Raw genomic sequence first — 20530 nt, 5'->3', positions numbered from 1 at the left:
CCTCACCCAGCGCAGTGAGGCACAGTTCAACCTGATCTCCCAACAGGGCGTCGCATTTTGACGTATACTCCACCTACGGCCCAAAATCGTCGTACTAGAAAAGAGTAGCGACTGGCAACTCCTCCACAAGAATAATGACCATTACCAAACTCACCAGCAGCCTTTAAACAAAAAAATCAAGATTGGTTTCATTACGAAGAACTGTAAAAAAAAAATGAGACAAATAAAACCGGCCGACCAATGGAAATAGACAAAAGTATAGACTCTAAAAATATATTCCAGACAAAAAAAATGTATATAATTTTGGATGGAAAGCCTGTGCATTCGAATTACAATTTGTCATTACACTGGGAAAAAAAAATGATGAATACATCCTGGACATTCTGCTGCATCAGCAATCATATATATATATATATATATATATATATATATATATATATATATATATATATATATATATATATATATATATATATATATATATATATATATATATATATATATATATATATATATATATATATTATTAACAGTGTCCCACACCCCCATCAAAAAAATCTAGCAATTCGGCTAAGCTTCCTTTTTCCATTAATTTTTTTGACATTATTTGTTTACATTTTGTCTTTTCATTATAATAAAGGGATAAATACACAACCACGTTATTTCCTGCATGAAGCAATATTCCTGTCCCCTGTGACGGTAACGAGAGCAGCAACACATACAGGGAATCTGTTGATTGACGGTTGAGAGGCGGGACCAAAGAGCCAGAGCTCAACCCCCGCAAAACACAACTAGGTGAGTACACGGCTTTAATTACCTAACTAAACAACCTGTGTGGGGGGGGGGGAGGGAGGGAGAGGGGTTGAAAAATCTATGCATAAATTTATATATATGTGTTTATGATATTTTTCTGGGCCGTTCTCTCTCCCATGACCAGCTGATGCTAATTACTGAATCATTCACAGTCACATGTGACGGAGTGGACAGTGAAACGGGTGAATACGGACGGGTGGAGTGGAGAGCAGGCACCAGGATCACCCGTCCACGACGCGGACACATGATTGATGGGGACGAATGGATGGGGAGAGAGAGAGAGAGAGAGAGAGAGAGAGAGAGAAGATTAAGCCACCCAAAAGGTAGCTTGGGCATGAATAGCCCATAAGTGGTGGCCCTTTTGAGCCATTTCCAGTATCAATAGATGATACTGGAGATCTGTGGAGGTGCGACTGCACCCTGCGTGACGGGAGATGTCTCCCGTGGGATGGGAGGTAGGGATGGGTGAAGATATATCTGTCCCCCCCCCCCCCCCCTATCGTCTTGGGTCATCTTCCCCATATTTTCCTTCACTATCAGTTTGGGTCATTTTCTTGAGCGACTTCATCTCCGGCTCTTCGGCATCTTTAATCCCCCCCCCCCCCCGGCAGCATCTCCCCCCCCTCCCCCGCAACATTCCCCCCTGTAAACACGCTCTGATGTACTAGGTTATCCCAGTGGTACAGTTTTGTTCGTGTTCTGTGTTACCAAAATGTGTTTTTGACTAAATATAGGAAACAGGAGTCACAGACGAGGAGACACAATAACGTGGCTGATGATATGGAGACCAAAGCACAAACTTATTAGTTATGAAGAAACGACGACGTTTCGGTCCATCCTGGACCATAATCAGGTTGTGAGAAACTGTCCATAAGAGAGAAACTGTCCATAAGAGAGAGAAACTGTCCAAGAGAGAGAAAACTGTCCAAGAGAGAGAAACTGTCCAAGAGAGAGAAACTGTCCATAAGAGAGAAACTGTCCAAGAGAGAGAAACTGTCCATAAGAGAGACAAACTGTCCAAGGAATGTGTGTTTTCAAGAATACGTCCAGTAAGAATATTATTATTAGTAAGGGATTGTTTAATGTAATTATCTTTATCTGAAGGATTCTATATTATTATTGTTAATATATTTTAAAAATCGTTGTTGTTACAAACATTATTATTATTATTATTCCTGTTATCATTTTAATTATTTGCATTTTAATTATGTTATTATTATTAAAATTTAAGATAACTATCAGAAGAAAGAACTGGTCAGCATAACTATATAACACATGGAAGGTATATGAGGACAGAATTATCAGTAAATTAATTCTCATTGTTTTAATATTCTAATTATTATTTTTATAAAAATGTGTATAATTATTATTATTCGTATATATATGATAATAGTTAGAATGATTAATATTAGTGTTATTCAGTGGACTTTCTCACAGTATTATAATTAATCTTAGAATCATCATTAGAGTGTTTGTTGAAGCTGCAGTCAAAAACGTCTAAATTAAAGGTGTTTCGCAAAGATTATGGCACCTGTAGTGCCGTGTAGGGTGCCAGGCGGCCTCGGTGGACCGCGGCACTATTTCGAAGGATCAATAGAAATTGATCTTCAAAGGCCTAGGTAACCCCCTCGTCTTAGCCAGGTAATTAGAGCTGTTGAGGCCTCTGGAGCTCTATACAACGTCCTTTGTCGAGTCCTTGAATTGGTTCCTGCTCTAAGGGGAAGGAATAATTCGTAATGTAAAATCCAGTATAAATAGGTTTCAAACTTTATTTATCTAACATTTGGGGTTGAATGTCTTTTGTATAGCGCATATACTTGCTAGAACAGGTTCTTAACACTATCTTTGGCTTAGGTAGACTGGAGGGCTTAAGAGTTAATACTTTGTAATTGATTCCATAAGGTGAAGAATGAAGCGCGGTGGTGTTGGATCGCTGTCTGCCGCAGCCGCAGCGGTCGTCTGCCACGAGCACTGGTGCTGCCACTCCTGCAGTAGGCACGGCTATTCTCTGACACTCCTGCGGCAGACACGGCTATCGTCTGACACTCCAGAGGCAGACACGGCTACCGTCTGCTACTCCTGCGGCAGACATGACCAGTGCCACAGACGTCACTCTCAAAAGTGCCACAGACGTCACTCTCACCAGTGCCACAGACGTCATTCTCACCAGTGCCACAGACGTCACTCTAACCAGTGCCCTAGACGTCACTCTCACCAGTACCACAGACGTCACTCTCACCAGTGCCACAGACGTCACTCTCACCAGTGCCACAGACGTCACTCTCACCAGTACCACAGACGTCACTCTCACCAGTGCCACAGACGTCACTCTCACCAGTGCCACAGACGTCACTCTCACCAGTGCCACTACTACTACTGCACGCATCCCGCTCGTCCAACTCCACCACAGCTTCGGGGAGCTTGTTATCCCAGATAGCGTATGACACAGAATGACACAGACGGAGAGTTGTGATCGTGGCACTTGACACTTACACTCAGCGTTGGGCACGACGAGTCAACAGGGTGCCTGGCCGGGCACTCGGCTTTGAATATTTGATTGCTATGGAGATTCTTATTTTTTCAGGTGAGTAGATCTCTGCAATTGCGAAACAATGCATATTAGTTATAATTTTTAACATTTTAATATATATATATATGTCGTACCTAGTAGCCAGAACGCACTTCTCTGCCTACTATTCAAGGCCCGATTTGCCTAATAAGCCAAGTTTTCATGAATTAATTGTTTTTCGACTACCTAACCTACCTAACCTAACCTAACTTTTTCGGGCACCTAACCTAACCTAACCTATTAAGATAGGTTAGGTTAGGTTAGGTAGGGTTGGTTAGGTTCGGTCATATATCTACGTTAATTTTAACTCCAATAAAAAAAAATTGACTTCATACACAATGAAATGGGTAGCTTTATCATTTCATAAGAAAAAAAATAGAGAAAATATATTAATTCATGAAAACTTGGCTTATTAGGCAAATCGGGCCTTCCATAGTAGGCTGAGAAGTGAGTTCTGGCTACTAGGTACGACATATATATATATATATATATATATATATATATATATATATATATATATATATAAAATGTATAATATATATTGCAAAGTGTGTGTGAATTATTTCAATATATTTAGCGATTAGTATTTACTGTACTGTTGAAGTCACTCAAAGGTTGAGTTGTCAACTCACCTGACTAGATAATTAAGACGTGGCTGTTCGGCGCCGACACCTGAAGCACGAGCTCGGCCAAGGCACCTAGTGGAGGAGCTCGGCCAGGGCACCTAGTGGAGGAGCTCGGCCAAGGCACCTAGTGGAGGTGCTCGGCCAGGACACCTAGTGGAAGAGCTCGGCCAAGGCACCTAGTGGAGGAGCTCGGCCAGGGCACCTAGTGGAGGAGCTCGGCCAAGGCACCTAGTGGAGGAGCTCGGCCAAGGCACCTAATGGAAGAGCTCGGCCAAGGCACCTAGTGGAGGAGCTCGGCCAAGGCACCTAGTGGAGGAGCTCGGCCAAGGCACCTAGTGGAGGAGCTCGGCCAAGGCACCTAGTGGAGGAGCTCGGCCAAGGCAGCAATATATGTCTGAGCCATCTGTAAGGTCTCGAACTTGGACAGTTTCTGGTCACCACTGAGAGCCGGGATCACTTCGCGTAAACGGTCGAAGGCGTCGTTTAATCCATTCATGCGGCGCCGCTCGCGCGCATTAGCCGCGAGTCGTCGCTTCTTCAGCACGTCCCGACCAACGGACTTCGGCGGCTTCCTTCTGCACTTGGCTTGGCGGCACGCTGACGGCACCGATGATTCTGACGAGGTGCTGACTACTGCCGCGGCGGCGGCGGCCAGTAGCGGGTGGGTAGTGCCAGGGGCGCCCCACGACCATGACGCGGGGCCGCTAACTGTCCAGGAACGAGGTGATCCGACTTCGAGACTCCCACAGCTGCTCATGGGAGAGCAGGACGGACTCGGACGGCCTTCGGAGTATGAGGTGGTGAGTGAGGATGACCATCCGGGCGAGGCTGTGAGGGCCGGCTGGCACTGGGGGCTGGGCGTGGCAGCCGGGCTCAGGTGCCCAGGAGCAGTGAAGGGTGCCGGGTAGTGCGGGTAGGTGCCCGGATGGGCCGCTGGGTACAGCCACTCCGACACTGACATGTTTGTGTTGTAAACTGTTACACACACCTCGGCCCGCCTGCTTATATGTGCTCGGTGTTGGTCACGTGATCGCCGCAGCCAATCAGGGTACTGGTGGGCATGAGGGGGCGGGGCTGGCGGGTGCCCGAGGTCATTCTTGGGCTGATACCCCAATATCCCTCCCTCCCCCCTCTCAACCTTTGCCCACTTCCTATCCTCCCTCCATCTTCCTCTCCACACCTCTCCCTCAGCCCTTCCATACCTCTCCCTCATTCCCTATATACCAACGGCGTTTATCTTTGGTTCTACTACCCCGAATCCGACCTCAGGCCAGACTCGAACTTGAATTGATTTGTGATAACTTGGTCCAACAGGCTGTTACTTGGAGCGGCCCGCAGGCCCACATATCCACCACAGCCTGGTTGGTCCAGCACTTCTTGCAAGAACTTAATTGTTTCAAGGAGGAAGCCACGTTCATTCCAGCAATATTTCTTTCGCTCAAGTATGCTGTTATTTTACTTTGTAAATTTGGGACCTGGCCTTCCAGGTATTATATGATACCTCTCTCGTCTCCTTTCCAGAGAGTACATCCTGAGAGCTTTGAGACGATCCCAATAGTTTAGGTGCTTTATCGCGTCTATGCTGTGTGTGTGTTCTCTGTATTCCCTCTATTTTAGCAATCTCTCCTGCTCTGAAGGGGGAAGTGAGTAGCGAACAATACTCAAGACGGAACGGCACCAGTGATTTGAATAGCATTAACATTAAATTGGGATCCCTGGAGTTGAAGGTTCTCGTAATCCATCTTATCATTTTCCTAGTTGATGCTTGGTTTCCTTAGTTATGTTCACTAAACGTCAGGTCGTCAGACATCATTATTCTCAGATATGTTACATCTTGTTTTCCTTCTGTGAGTGGATATGATTGTGTCTTGAGCCATGTATTTCGCGTAGGTTCTTTCTTTCTAATATTCCTTAGTACCTGGAAATTATTACTGTTGAAGTCATATTATTTTCCGTTGTTCAATTGAAGACTTTGTTAAACCAGCTTGTAGTTTATCAATATCTTCTACTGAAGTAATTTTCATTCTAATTGTTGTAATTTTCATTCTAATTGTTGTAATTATCATTCTAATTGTTGTAATTTTCATTCTAATTGTTGTAATTATCATTCTAATTGTTGTAATTTTCATTCTAATTGTTGTAATTATCATTCTAATTGTTGTATCACCTGCAGTGGATAACACGAAGCTGTGACTTGTATCTGTGTGTGTATTTAATACGAGAATGATAAATATCAGTGTTGCAAGGACTATGCCCTGATGTACACAGCTTTTCACTGCGCTCGGACTTGATTTTAATTGATTATTTATTACTGTTTGTTTTTTGTTTGAAAGGAAATTCTAAATTTACCGGTACACTTTGCCCGTTATTCCTACTGATCTCATTTTATGGGCTATCACTTCATGGTCTCACTTATCAAACACCATTCCAAAGTCAGTGTAAACAACATCTGCATTTTGTTTTCTTCTAATGCTTCCGTGACTTAGTCATATGCGTTGAATAGCAGTTTTACAGACAGAAACTTTCCCCTCTAAATCTATATTGACCTTTGTTGAGAAGTTCACCATAAAACTGGAGATTTGACTCCAAAATCACTCTTTTTCAAAAGTTATATTTATGCGTGTGATGTTAATGCGAGCGGTCTGTAGTTTTTAGCCTAGGCTTCGCTGTCACCCTAGTGCAGGGAAGCTGTATCTGCTGACTTTAAGTGCTTCTGGAATCCCAGATTACATTCACTCCAAACATATACCACTTTCGGGCTATTCGTGCCCATAGATGGCTTAATCAATCTTCATCAATCAATCAATCTTCTCGTATCTCCATATTACACTGATCTTGCTACCGGAACTTTATGTTTCTTTATCAGAGTTGACTTCCAGAAGTCAAGATCTGGATTGAGTGCATGCGCATGCTGTCAATTTATCTTTTAAAGTCCGCTGTTCTTATCCCCTACATATCCCTCACTCATCACCACCACACACCCCTCACTCATCACCTCCACACACCCCTCACTCATCACCACCACATATCCCTCACTCATCACCACCACACACCCCCTTACTCATCACCACCACACACCCCTCACTCATCACCACCACACACCCCCTTACTCATCACCACCACACACCCCTCACTCATCACCTCCACACACCCCTCACTCATCACCACCACATATCCCTCACTCATCACCACCACACACCCCCTTACTCATCACCACCACACACCCCTTACTCATCACCACCACACACCCCTCACTCATCACCACCACACACCCCTCACTCATCACCACCACATATCCCTCACTCATCACCACCACACACCCCCTTACTCATCACCACCACACACCCCTCACTCATCACCACCACATATCCCTCACTCATCACCACCACACACCCCCCTTACTCATCCTCTCCACACCCCTCACACCCCCAACATCCGGCACTTGAAGACAATGAGTCCCGTTGTTCAACATATCATTTGACGTCGATCCTCACTTGTTCATCTCCATGGCCCGGTCATCACATTGGTCCGGTCACCTCATTCGTCCGGTCCCTTTGTTCTTATATACACGTTTTCAGGCGATGTCCAGTGACATCGTGTCTAATGTTATGGGCCTAGCTCATCCCTTCCCGGTCATGTGGGCGGGTCTCTCTCTCTGGGGTCTTAGGAGCGGGTCTCTCTCTGGGGTCTTAGGAGCGGGTCCCTCTCTGGGGTCTTAGGAGCGGGTCTCTCTCTGGGGTCTTATGAGCAGGTCTCTCTCTGGGGTCTTATGAGCAGGTCTCTCTCTGGGGTCTTATAAGCCCCCTCTCTGGGGTCTTATAAGCCCCCTCTCTGGGGTCTTATAAGCCCCCTCTCTGGGGTCTTATAAGCCCCCTCTCTGGGGTCTTATAAGCCCCCTCTCTGGGGTCTTATAAGCCCCCTCTCTGGGGTCTTATAAGCCCCCTCTCTGGGGTCTTATGAGTGGGTCCCTCTCTGGGGTCTTGCGGGCACTCAGCCCCTCTTAGCGAGAGACACTGGCCGTCGCTCCCGCTACTGGCTATTAATTACTTTTTTGGTTCATTATCATGGGAGGGGGGGAGGGAGGGAAGGGTCGCAGGAAGACCATCCCCCCTTCCACCACTATCTCCTTCTCTGTCCTTATTTTCTTCCCTTCCCTCTGTCCCATCTTCCTTCGCCCTTCTTCAGCCCCAAGTTCAATACCCTGCTCCGACAGATTGAACTTCTCCTCGTCTCTCAGCTCCTGTTCAAGCTCCCAGGTTTCCTCCTCCTCCTTCTCGTGAGGCTTGATTCTCCTCTCCCGTCATCTCCAGCAGCCTCTTCTTCCTCCTGCTCCTGCAGACTCTCTCACGCTAATCTTCCCTACCCCTAATTCCCTACCCCATGTAGCAGATGCTGCTCTGGGGCGTCCAGCTCCCATTTGCCAGCCACGGTGCCTTACGCCAGTGGGAGAGCTGCGTCTCGCGTACGTGAAGTTCAACTTGGTTTCCAGTTACGTGAAGCTGAACTTGGTTTCCAGTTACGTGAAGCTGAACTTGGTTTCCAGTTACGTGAAGCTGAACTTGGTTTCCAGTTACGTGAAGCTGAACTTGGTTTCCAGTTACGTGAAGCTGAACTTGGTTTCCAGTTACGTGAAGCTGAACTTGGTTTCCAGTTACGTGAAGCTGAACTTGGTTTCCAGTTACGTGAAGCTGAACTTGGTTTTCAGTTACGTGAAGCTGAACTTAGCTTCATATACTCTTTTGTTATTCCTAAGTTTAATTATTAAAATTGGTTCCGCCGCCTCGTTAACTAATTTTCAAAGGGGATTTTTATTTTTTACTAATCTTCTCTGTAATGTGTACTTTCATCGCGGGCTCCTGCACGGGGGCTGTGCTTACCAGCTTTCAGTCTCTAAGCTTATAAGTTCTCGCTGCCTGTGCTTGCCAGCCTTCACTGCCTGTGCTTGCCAGCCTTCACTGCCTGTGCTTGCCAGCCTTCACTGCCTGTGCTTGCCAGCCTTCACTGCCTGTGCTTGCCAGCCTTCACTGCCAGTGCTTGCCAGCCTTCACTGCCTCTGCTTGCCAGCCTTCACTGCCTGTGCTTGCCAGCCTTCACTGCCTGTGCTTGCCAGCCTTCACTGCCTCTGCTTGCCAGCCTTCACTGCCTGTGCTTGCCAGCCTTCACTGCCTGTGCTTGCCAGCTAAGCTTATAATAATAAGTATATACGAGCAGAGTTCTCCTCTTTGAACGATACAGTAGATAGCCAGCCGTAATGTCCATATTATCAGTCATATGCTATCTATCAGTTATACCTTTAGCCAAGTCCGTATATATATATATATATATATATATATATATATATATATATATATATATATATATATATATATATATATATTTCTTCTTCGAGGATGTGGGTCCCTTTAATTAAACCAGTATTGGTACCCCTATATATATATATATATATATATATATATATATATATATATATATATATATATATATATATATATATATAATTATAATTATATATATATATATATATATATATTATATTTATATTAAGGAATTTCCTTAAGAACTTTTGTATTTAATAATACATCTTCAGATGGGTGAGTTACAAATACAAAGATTTGAACATATATTAGACAGGAGTGAAGTGAAGTGAGGTACAATGATAAAAATATGACTGGGATTGGGTGGGTATAAATAGGAGCTGCATCCTATGGGCCAATAGACCCATATATGGATTTTAATAGCTTAAGATAGAGAATATTGACAATGAATTAGTGAGACAAATGTGTATCAATGATCCTACTCAAATCGCCTTTAAACTGATCTATCAAAAATGAATCTAAATGATATAAACCACTGTTAAATGTTCCAGTTACATGATTTTGTAATCTGTATTAAAGCAGATTTAATTATGTTCCTATTGAAAGTGTTTTTTACAATTCGTTATTGAAGAAGCCATCTCTCAATTAATTTGGTGAGAATTTTCTGACAAATGAACAAACAAAGCATTAGACAATTGGCCAAGTCTTACAGAGTATTTATGTTGCGAAATTCTACATTTCAAATCTTTAGATGTTTGCCCAACATAGAACTTATTACAGTCTTTACAAGGTATTTTATAAATGACACAATTATCACTACGAGGGCTGTTCTTAACTAATAGTTTTCCAACAGTATTTTCGTAATTAAACAATACATGTATATCAAAAAGTTTCAAGGCCTTGTCCATATTTTCAAACCAAGAAAAATATGGAAAACATAATACATTCTTTGGGCGAATTTTCTCTCTGCATATATTATTATAATATGTACGACGTGCTTTGCTACGGCAAACTTCCAAAAAACTCAGAGGATAACAAAGCTTGAGACCAATAGAATCAATATTCTTGAACTCTTCATCTAAGAATTCTGGACTAACAGAATTTGTTAGTCCAGAATTCTTAGTTCTTAGATGTATAATTTGTTTTCCTATTTTCCTGTGAATGTAAATAACTGTATCTTCGTTGTATTCTTGAGTGTTCTGAAGTCTCTAAATATATTGTAGCTTGATTGTCTGTATACTGTTTACAATATCTAGTTACTGCTTTTTTCTAAGAAAAATCAACAGCTTTCATGCAATGTGTTACAAATGTACAAAGTAAACCACACGTAAACAGAATAGTTAACTTGAACACTCAGGAAACCCCCACAAGAAAGGAGAAAAGTTTACATCAACACATAGTAAACCTCCACAAGTTACCAGATTATCATCTATTCTGTGACAAGTGACCACCTCCATATATGAGAATACATTGCATGTCATAAATTATACAATAATTGAGCAATGCGATGTGTTGCTATACAAGAGATATTTACTATACAATATACGTAGGAGCCGTAATGGGGAAGGTTCGAATCTATGTATACAACTTTGTGTATAGTGAACTCTATGCAATACAACATGATTGTATATATTTGTGCTATTTTATTAAAAAAAAACAACCTGTGTGTAGTTCCAAATTATTTCTGGTTATGTTTGTAATTATTATTTTCATATGTATATTTTTTGAGATATATACAAGAGTTGTTACATTCTTGTATAGCCACTAGTACGCGTAGCGTTTCGGGCAGGTCCCTGGAATACGACCCCCGCGAAGAATCGTTGTTACAACCAAGTACACATTTTACTGTTGAGTTAAACAGAGGCTACAGTTAAGGATTTGCGCCCAGGAAATCCTCTCCGGGCCAGGATACGAACCCATGACAAAGCGCTCGCGGAACGCCAGGCGAGTGTCTTACCACTACACCACGGTGACTGGAGATATATTTAAATAACTTGTCTATCAGTTCAAAAATATTAAACTTGAATTCCACACTACCAGCCTACACTACCAACCCAAACTACCAGACCCCCACCAGTAGACCAATCCACCAACCCACACCACCACCAACCCACACCACCACCAACCCACACCACCACCAACCCACACCACCAACCCACACCACCAACCCACACCACCAACCCACACCACCACCAACCCACACCACCAACCCACACCACCAACCCACACCAGTAAATGATTTATCCAATAGACAAGTGGTAATTTGCTGCTCTAACGGATACATAAATATGTCTAATAAATATTTAATCTTTTTCATTAAAATTAATTGGAAGACAGTTAATTTATTAAACAAATATAACAACATTATGCACGAAACTTAAAATGACTTGAACAAATATGCGCGTGTAGAGATAACAATGAAGTCTCTTTTGACTTAAATACTTATAAATTAATTGAATTACACGAAATAGACAGTGAATGTTAGTTGTCTATTCATAGATATAGAATATTAAACATTTATTTTGAAGCAAATTCTAATCAAAAGAATTGGAAGTAATCACATAATTCTCAGGATTTCTGGGGTGAATTCTATAGTATTTTATTTGCATTCTAAATCGTTTAAAACCAAAGAAGATTTTGAGATATTAATTAGTTTATGAAGAAGTGTGTTTCTCCAGCTGGGATAAAATGGTCCTTCGTCTCTAGTCTTGTCAGCTGTTCCCCTGACATGAATTTCTTGAGTGGTCGCTCAAATGCTCCTCTGACATATATATATATATATATGTCGTACCTAGTAGCCAGAACGCACTTCTCAGCCTACTATGCAAGGCCAAATTTGCCTATTAAGCCAAGTTTTCCTGAATTAATATATTTTCTATAATTTTTTTCTTATGAAATGATAAAGCTACCCATTTCATTATGTATGAGGTCAATTTTTTTTTATTGGAGTTAAAATTAACGTAGATATATGACCGGACCTAACCAACCCTACCTAACCTAACCTAACCTATCTTTATAGGTTAGGTTTGGTTAGGTAGCCGAAAAAGTTAGGTTAGGTTAGGTTAGGTAGGTTAGGTAGTCGAAAAACAATTCATGAAAACTTGGCTTATGAGGCAAATTTGGCCTTGCATAGTAGGCTGAGAAGTGCGTTCTGGCTACTAGGTACGACATATATATATATATATATATATATATATTATATTATATATATATATATATATATATATATATATATATCACTACCACCACCATCACTATATATATATATATATATATATATATATATATATATTATATATATATATATATATATATATGTCGTACCTAGTAGCCAGAACGCACTTCTATGCCTACTATGCAAGGCCCGATTTGCCTAATAAGCCAAGTTTTCATGAATTAATGTTTTTTCGACTACCTAACCTACCTAACCTAACCTAACCTAACATTTTCGGCTACCTAACCTAACCTAACGTATAAAGATAGGTTAGGTTAGGTTAGGTAGGGTTGGTTAGGTTCGGTCATATATCTACGTTAATTTTAACCCCAATAAAAAAAGTGACCTGATACATAATGAAATGGGTAGCTTTATCATTTCATAAGAAAAAAATTTGAGAAAATATAATGATTCTGGAAAACTTGGCTTATTAGGCAAATCTGGCCTTGCATAGTAGGCAGAGAAGTGCGTTCTGGCTACTAAGTACGACATATATATATATATGAATTTTTAATTAACAAAGACTTAATAAATAAATTCGTTGCATTCCTGTAATTGCAGCAGAATTACATACTTATGGTAAACTTAAATACAACAAAAATGTCAATATCTCCCCGTCTACGGCACTAGATTTATCGCCCGTGTTGTACTGTAATTATTAACCTCACAAACTTAACCCCAAGAATAGTAGTCTGCTCAACAGCTAATCCACTTGGGAAAAGACGTAAAAATAAAGCCTTTATCCAGGCGTTTTATATTTACCTTAATTCGGGGTGTCACGGTACGCCAGAGGTGTTATAGAACCCCATAGGTGTTATGGAACGCCAGAAGTGGCATAGAATACCATAAATGTCCCGGAACACTAGTAATTTCCAAGTTGTCATAGAATGCAAGAAATTCGTTTTGTTGGTATGGGACCAACATTGGTCCAGACACTTTTATTTTTTATTATTAATATATTAGGTACATCTGCATTTGTGCAGCTACCCTAGACTATTTGATGGGGAGTACAGTGTGTCAAAAAGCTAGCTACGTATTGCTAAATAAATTCCATCACACAAGATGGTTAGTCATACAGAGGCATGTGATCAGTAGTCTGCACTGGCAGACTCTGGGTGCATTATGAGGATATCATCAACACAAGAGTGAATAAGGCAGCAGTGATACTGAAAGTCCCCATCTCGCAGGATGGTTAGTCATACAGGGCCATATGTTCAGTAGCCTGCACTGGCAAATTTTGAGTGCACTATGAGGATATCTTCAAGAACACGAGAGTGAATAAAGTAATTGCAAAGCTCCAGATACCTCATGCCAACTGGTCTGAAAGGTCTAATAACTGGTAATAAGTGCGACTTGTGTGAAAATCCAGGGGGTCGCCACACACGATTTGGCAGTCGGCCGCAGGCGCTCCCCGGCCTGGGTAATCACCGGACACACGGACCTCTTTATTGCGTCCCTTTTGTTCTCTCCTGTACGATAACTTTGACCCTGCTGCCGCAACTCCACAAAAGCGGGATAGTTGCCTTTTCGGCCATATCTTAGATTTGAAGAAGAGCTTCATTTCTGCATTACAATATACGAGTTTCTTATAGAATGAGCGATATAATTGGAAGCCCTAGTTACCAAGCGCTGCCCGAGGATATGTCTGATGGCTTCGTTTAGTGCACCAGAAAGCTGATTGTATAGATAGTCTATTAGAAAGAGAACATAAGAACACATTTCAAAAGGGGGCAGCATCAAAGTAACTTTGAGAAGAGTGTGAGAGGTGGAGAGGAGGTCATGTGAGACAAGACAAGGAGCTGGCGTCTGCCCAAACGATTACTCTGAGGCCAAGGGTCAGCCTGTGAGTGGCTTAACCAGTTCCTCATTGTCTCCTTGGCCACTCTATACTGTCTCCTGGTTAGTGTGTTCACTCTACACTGTCTCCTGGTTAGTGTGGCCACTCTACACTGTCTCCTGGTTAGTGTGGCCACTCTACACTGTCTCCTGGTTAGTGTGGCCACTCTACACTGTCTCCTGGTTAGTGTGGCCACTCTACACTGTCTCCTGGTTAGTGTGGCCACTCTACACTGTCTCCTGGTTAGTGTGTCCACCCTACACTGTCTCCTGGTTAGTGTGGCCACTCTACACTGTCTCCTGGTTAGTGTGTCCACTCTACACTGTCTCCTGGTTAGTGTGGCCACTCTACACTGTCTCCTGGTTAGTGTGGCCACTCTACACTGTCTCCTGGTTAGTGTGTCCACCCTACACTGTCTCCTGGTTAGTGTGGCCGCTCTACACTGTCTCTTGGTTAGTGTGTCCACCCTACACTGTCTCCTAGTTAGTGTGTCCACACTACACTGCCAAAGTAGTTATTGTGACTATATTGAGGAAAAAAATAATTACAGTTATTAATACTTATTGTAAAACAATTATTATTTTTAATGGTTTTGCATTGAATATTATCATCATCAGTATCAAATTAGGCACAAAAAGTGATAAGTTATCAATAATTTGATTGACATTGTGTTCACTCCATTGGACGAGGAGTTAAGACTGACTGTTGTTGTTGTTTAAGATTCGCTGCCTGGAACAAAAGGTTCCAAGCAGCACGGGCTATGGCGAGCCCGTAGATAAAGACTGACTCTCTCCGTGTTAATCATGTGTGTTCGCACTGAGGTTATTATTATATGTGTATAATGAATTATCATGGCTACACTGAAGCCTAGTCATGCAGACTAACTCCTCAGCAAGTCATGGAGACAGACTCATCACTAGGTCAAGCAGACTAACTCATCACTAGGTTAATATTTCATTGTGCATAAATAGCGTGATGATTGATGATTGATTGATGAAGATTAAGCCACCCAAAAGGTGGCACGGGCATGAATAGCCCGTAAGTGGTGGCCCTTTTGAGCCATTACCAGTATTAGTGCGATGCTCTCTCTAGTACTTATATACTCTTAGTTCAGTCGACCTGACGCGAACAAACGAACGTTCTCTGTGGTGTTTCTCTGTGATAGAAAACGGTGCACTGACAACGTCTTGAGAGAGGACTCTTTTATTTATGAAGGAACTGAATGAGTTTCGTACAATGCTATACTTTACAAGAAGTCGGGTCCAACTCTAGGGCCCTGCCTCATAGCGGGTGTTACGAGACCTCTGCTCCTAATTCATTCCGGCCGGGAACATTTGAAACATACACAGTTTCAAATGTAAATATGACAGAGCCCAGTAGGCTCAGGCATCTGTACACCAGATGATTGGTAGTTGAGAGTCGGGACCAAAGAGCCAGAGCTCAACCCCCGCAAGCACAACTAGGTGAATACTTACACAGGGTGATAGTGGGCGAACTTCCCTGCCTCACCGTGACACTACGGGGACCTTCCCTCCCTCACCGTGACAGTACGGGGACCTTCCCTCCCTCCCTCCCTCACCGTGACACTACGGGGACCTTCCCTCCCTCACCGTGACAGTACGGGGACCTTCCCTGTCTCACCGTGACAGTACGGGGACCTTCCCTCCCTCACTGTGACAGTACGGGGACCTTCCCTCCCTCACTGTGACAGTACGGGGACCTTCCCTCCCTCACCGTGACAGTACGGGGACCTTCCCTCCCTCACCGTGACAGTACGGGAACCTTCCCTCCCTCACCGTGACAGTACGGGGACCTTCCCTCCCTCACTGTGACAGTACGGGGACCTTCCCTCCCTCACCGTGACAGTACGAGGACCTTCCCTCCCTCACCGTGACAGTACGGGGACCTTCCCTCCCTCACCGTGACAGTACGAGGACCTTCCCTCCCTCACCGTGACAGTACGGGGACCTTCCCTCCCTCACTGTGACAGTACGGGGACCTTCCCTCCCTCACCGTGACAGTACGGGGACCTTCCCTCCCTCACTGTGACAGTACGGGGACCTTCCCTCCCTCACCGTGACAGTACGGGGACCTTCCCTCCCTCACTGTGACAGTACGGGGACCTTCCCTCCCTCACCGTGACAGTACGGGGACCTTCCCTCCCTCACTGTGACAGTACGGGGACCTTCCCTCCCTCACTGTGACAGTACGGGGACCTTCCCTCCCTCACCGTGACAGTACGGGGACCTTCCCTCCCTCACCGTGACAGTACGGGGACCTTCCCTCCCTCACCGTGACAGTACGAGGACCTTCCCTCCCTCACCGTGACAGTACGGGGACCTTCCCTCCCTCACCGTGACAGTACGAGGACCTTCCCTCCCTCACCGTGACAGTACGGGGACCTTCCCTCCCTCACTGTGACAGTACGGGGACCTTCCCTCCCTCACCGTGACAGTACGGGGACCTTCCCTCCCTCCCTCACCGTGACAGTACGGGGACCTTCCCTCCCTCACCGTGACAGTACGGGAACCTTCCCTCCCTCACCGTGACAGTACGGGGACCTTCCCTCCCTCACTGTGACAGTACGGGGACCTTCCCTCCCTCACCGTGACAGTACGGGGACCTTCCCTCCCTCACCGTGACAGTACGGGGACCTTCCCTCCCTCCCTCACCGTGACAGTACGAGGACCTTCCCTGCCTCACCGTGACAGTACGGGGACCTACCCCCCCCCCTCACCGTGACAGTACGGGGACCTTCCCTCCCTCACCGTGACAGTACGGGGACCTTCCCTCCCTCCCTCACCGTGACAGTACGAGGACCTTCCCTGCCTCACCGTGACAGTACGGGGACCTCCCCCCCCCCCTCACCGTGACAGTACGGGGACCTTCCCTCCCTCAGCGGTCCCCCCAGCCAGGCCATAGAAGGGGTCCTCCTATTTCCATATGAAAGACCGGGTCTCAAAATTATCGGGTGGCCCCCAACCGGTGATTATATGCCCAGCAACCGACCGAGATTAAATTATTTATACGGACCGCCATTCAGGGCCTTTTTTTGTATCAAGTTCTTAAGTCTTTGATACTCGTTTTATTATGGTCATGGGGGTAATTAATGCGGGTCGTGCGTTCGTTTTTTTGTGGCGAGTTAATGAAGAAGTGCGGGGGTAAAGCTGTTATTACGTCTGTCTTATATGGGAGGCGCATGCTTTACTGCGCAGGCCGGTGACCGCGCAATACGCGACTAATGAATTCAGATATTAATTAAGAGAGATGGGGATAAAAAGTAAAACGGTGGAGGTGGCCCGCGTTCGTTCACCGCCCCTCACCCTTAGCGCCCCTGTGGAGGTAACGGCTGTACTGACGCCCCTGTGGAGGTAACGGCTGCCCTCAACGCCTCTGTGAACGCAACGGCTGCCCTCAACACCCCTGTGAACGCAACGGCTGCCCTCAACGCCTCTGTGAACGCAACGGCTGCCCTCAACACCCCTGTGAACGTAACGGCTGCCCTCAACGCCCCTGTGAACGCAACGGCTGCCCTCAACACCCCTGTGAACGCAACGGCTGCCCTCAACGCCTCTGTGAACGCAACGGCTGCCCTCAACGCCTCTGTGGACGCAACGGCTGCCCTCAACACCTCTGTGGACGCAACGGCTGCCCTCAACACCCCTGTGAACGCAACGGCTGCCCTCAACGCCTCTGTGAACGCAACGGCTGCCCTCAACACCCCTGTGAACGTAACGGCTGCCCTCAACGCCCCTGTGAACGCAACGGCTGCCCTCAACACCCCTGTGAACGCAACGGCTGCCCTCAACGCCTCTGTGAACGCAACGGCTGCCCTCAACACCTCTGTGGACGCAACGGCTGCCCTCAACACCCCTGTGAACGCAACGGCTGCCCTCAACGCCCCTGTAGACGCAACGGTTGCCCTCAACACCACTGTGGAAGCAACGGCTGCCCTCAACGCCCCTGTAGACGCAACGGCTGCCCTCAACACCACTGTGGAAGCAACGGCTGCCCTCAACGCCCCTGTGGAAGCAACGGCTGCCCTCAACGCCCCTGTGGACGCAATGGCTGTCCTGACGCCCCTGTGGACGCTTTGGCCGCTCTAAACTCCCCGGTGGACGCTATGGCTGCTCTCGACGCCAGGTACGGGAGGTGGAAGGGGGGACGAATGCCCCCCCTCGACGCCTGTGGTAGGCGAGGACTGCCGGGCTCACCGCCCCACCACCCTTCAGCGCTCCCACAACAATCATGACCAGCTCAGGAAAGGCGCACGGCGCACATTCTCCTAAATTCAATTGTATTGAAAAGCCAATTAGAAGCTCTGCGCACTAAGCTTCCATTCTGCGCTTGTTACTTCTCGACCTCGAAAAGTTAAACAGTTAAAGACACAATTAGCTAACTGTCCAGTCCTTGTCCAGTCCCTTGTCCAGTCCCTTGTCCAGTCACACCCACACTGTGTAAGTCAGCACCACACTGTGTAAGTCAGCACCACGCTGTGTAAGTCAGCACCACGCTGTGTAAGTCAGCACCACACTGTGTAAGTCAGCACCACACTGTGTAAGTCAGAAAAACACACTGTGTAAGTCAGCACCACACTGTGTAAGTCAGCACTACACTGTGTAAGTCAGCACCACGCTGTGTAAGTCAGCACCACACTGTGCAAGTCAGCGCCACACTGTGTAAGTCAGCACCACACTGTGTAAGTCAGCACCACACTGTGTAAGTCAGCACCACACTGTGTAAGTCAGCACCACACTGTGTAAGTCAGCACCACACTGTGTAAGTCAGCACCACACTGTGTAAGTCAGCACCACACTGTGTAAGTCAGCACCACACTGTGTAAGTCAGCACTACACTGTGTAAGTCAGCACCACGCTGTGCAAGTCAGCACCACACTGTGTAAGTCAGCACCACACTGTGTAAGTCAGCACCACACTGTGTAAGTCAGCACCACACTGTGTAAGTCAGCACCACACTGCGTAAGTCAGCACCACACTGCGTAAGTCAGCACCACACTGTGTAAGTCAGTACCACACTGTGTAAGTCAGCACCACACTATGTAAGTCAGCACCACACTGCGTAAGTCAGCACCACACTGCGTAAGTCAGCACCACACTGCGTAAGTCAGCACCACACTGCGTAAGTCAGCACCACACTGTGTAAGTCAGTACCACACTGTGTAAGTCAGCACCACACTATGTAAGTCAGCACCACACTATGTAAGTCAGCACCACACTGTGTAAGTCAGCACCACACTGTGCAAGTCAGCACCACGCTGTGCAAGTCAGCACCACACTGTGCAAGTCAGCACCACACTATGTAAGTCAGCACCACACTGTGTAAGTCAGCACCACACTGTGCAAGTCAGCACCACGCTGTGCAAGTCAGCACCACACTGTGCAAGTCAGCGCCACACTGTGTTAGTCAGCACCACACTGTGTAAGTCAGCACCACACTATGTAAGTCAGCACCACATTGTGTAAGTCAGCACCATAATGTAAACTTGTTGTATTCTCTATATTTCAGCTGCAGTCGAAGTAAATTCCCCTTCACTTTACATAAACAAATTGTAAACAAATTGTATTCGATATAAACTATCTTTATTCGCACTGAAACCCATTCCAGTTAGTATAAACCGACTCCACTCGGTGTGAACTCGCTCCACTTGTTAAGAACTAGCTCCATTATATTTATATAATTGGTTTAATTATTTAATTGTAGCTCCTGTGGTATTTATCTGATGGTTAGTGTGTGGAGTCTGCGTGGGGGAGGGAGGGAGCGGTAGCCTATTGGTGGTGGAGGGTTACCCGAGGCTTCCAGACGGGTTCTTCTGTCAGTGGAGGGGATGTGGACGGTTACCTCAGGCTTCCTGAGTGATTCGTCAGTGGTTCAGGTCATCCTCAGGCTTCCTGAGTGATTCGTCAGTGGTTCAGGTCATCCTCAGGCTTCCTGAGTGATTCGTCAGTGGTGGAGGTTGACCTCCACCACTGAGCCGGTCGGCCGAGCGGACAGCACGCTGGGCTTGTGATCCTGTGGTCCTGGGTTCGATCCCAGGCGCCGGCGAGAACCATTGGGCAGAGTTTCTTTCACCCTATGCCCCTGTTACCTAGCAGTAAAATAGGTACCTAGGTGTTAGTCAGCTGTCACGGGCTGCTT

General features: G+C 45.5%; 2 protein-coding genes across 2 annotated transcripts; one reads left to right on the top strand and one right to left on the bottom strand.

Annotated features, from left to right (window-relative positions):
* Positions 1-3174: 3174 nt before the first annotated feature.
* LOC138352241 (basic helix-loop-helix transcription factor amos-like) lies at positions 3175-5103 on the bottom strand. Its single transcript, XM_069304530.1, has 2 exons — positions 4015-5103; positions 3175-3409 (listed from the first exon to the last, which is right to left on the bottom strand). The coding sequence occupies exon 1, from the start codon at positions 4967-4969 to the stop codon at positions 4367-4369; it is 603 nt and encodes a 200-aa protein (XP_069160631.1). The 5' UTR covers positions 4970-5103; the 3' UTR covers positions 3175-3409; positions 4015-4366.
* Positions 5104-7589: 2486 nt separating this feature from the next.
* On the top strand, positions 7590-18480 carry LOC138352198 (streptococcal hemagglutinin-like). The gene is made up of 3 exons (XM_069304473.1): positions 7590-7645; positions 8398-8749; positions 17704-18480. The coding sequence occupies exons 1-3, from the start codon at positions 7590-7592 to the stop codon at positions 18478-18480; spliced, it is 1185 nt and encodes a 394-aa protein (XP_069160574.1).
* Positions 18481-20530: the final 2050 nt, after the last annotated feature.

The sequence above is a fragment of the Procambarus clarkii genome, chromosome 52 (genome assembly GCF_040958095.1).
Source record: "Procambarus clarkii isolate CNS0578487 chromosome 52, FALCON_Pclarkii_2.0, whole genome shotgun sequence".
In the NCBI taxonomy this organism is placed as follows: Eukaryota; Metazoa; Arthropoda; class Malacostraca; order Decapoda; family Cambaridae; genus Procambarus; species Procambarus clarkii.
The sequence above is the reverse complement of the archived record's forward strand: the minus strand, read 5'-3'. Positions and strand labels throughout refer to the sequence as shown.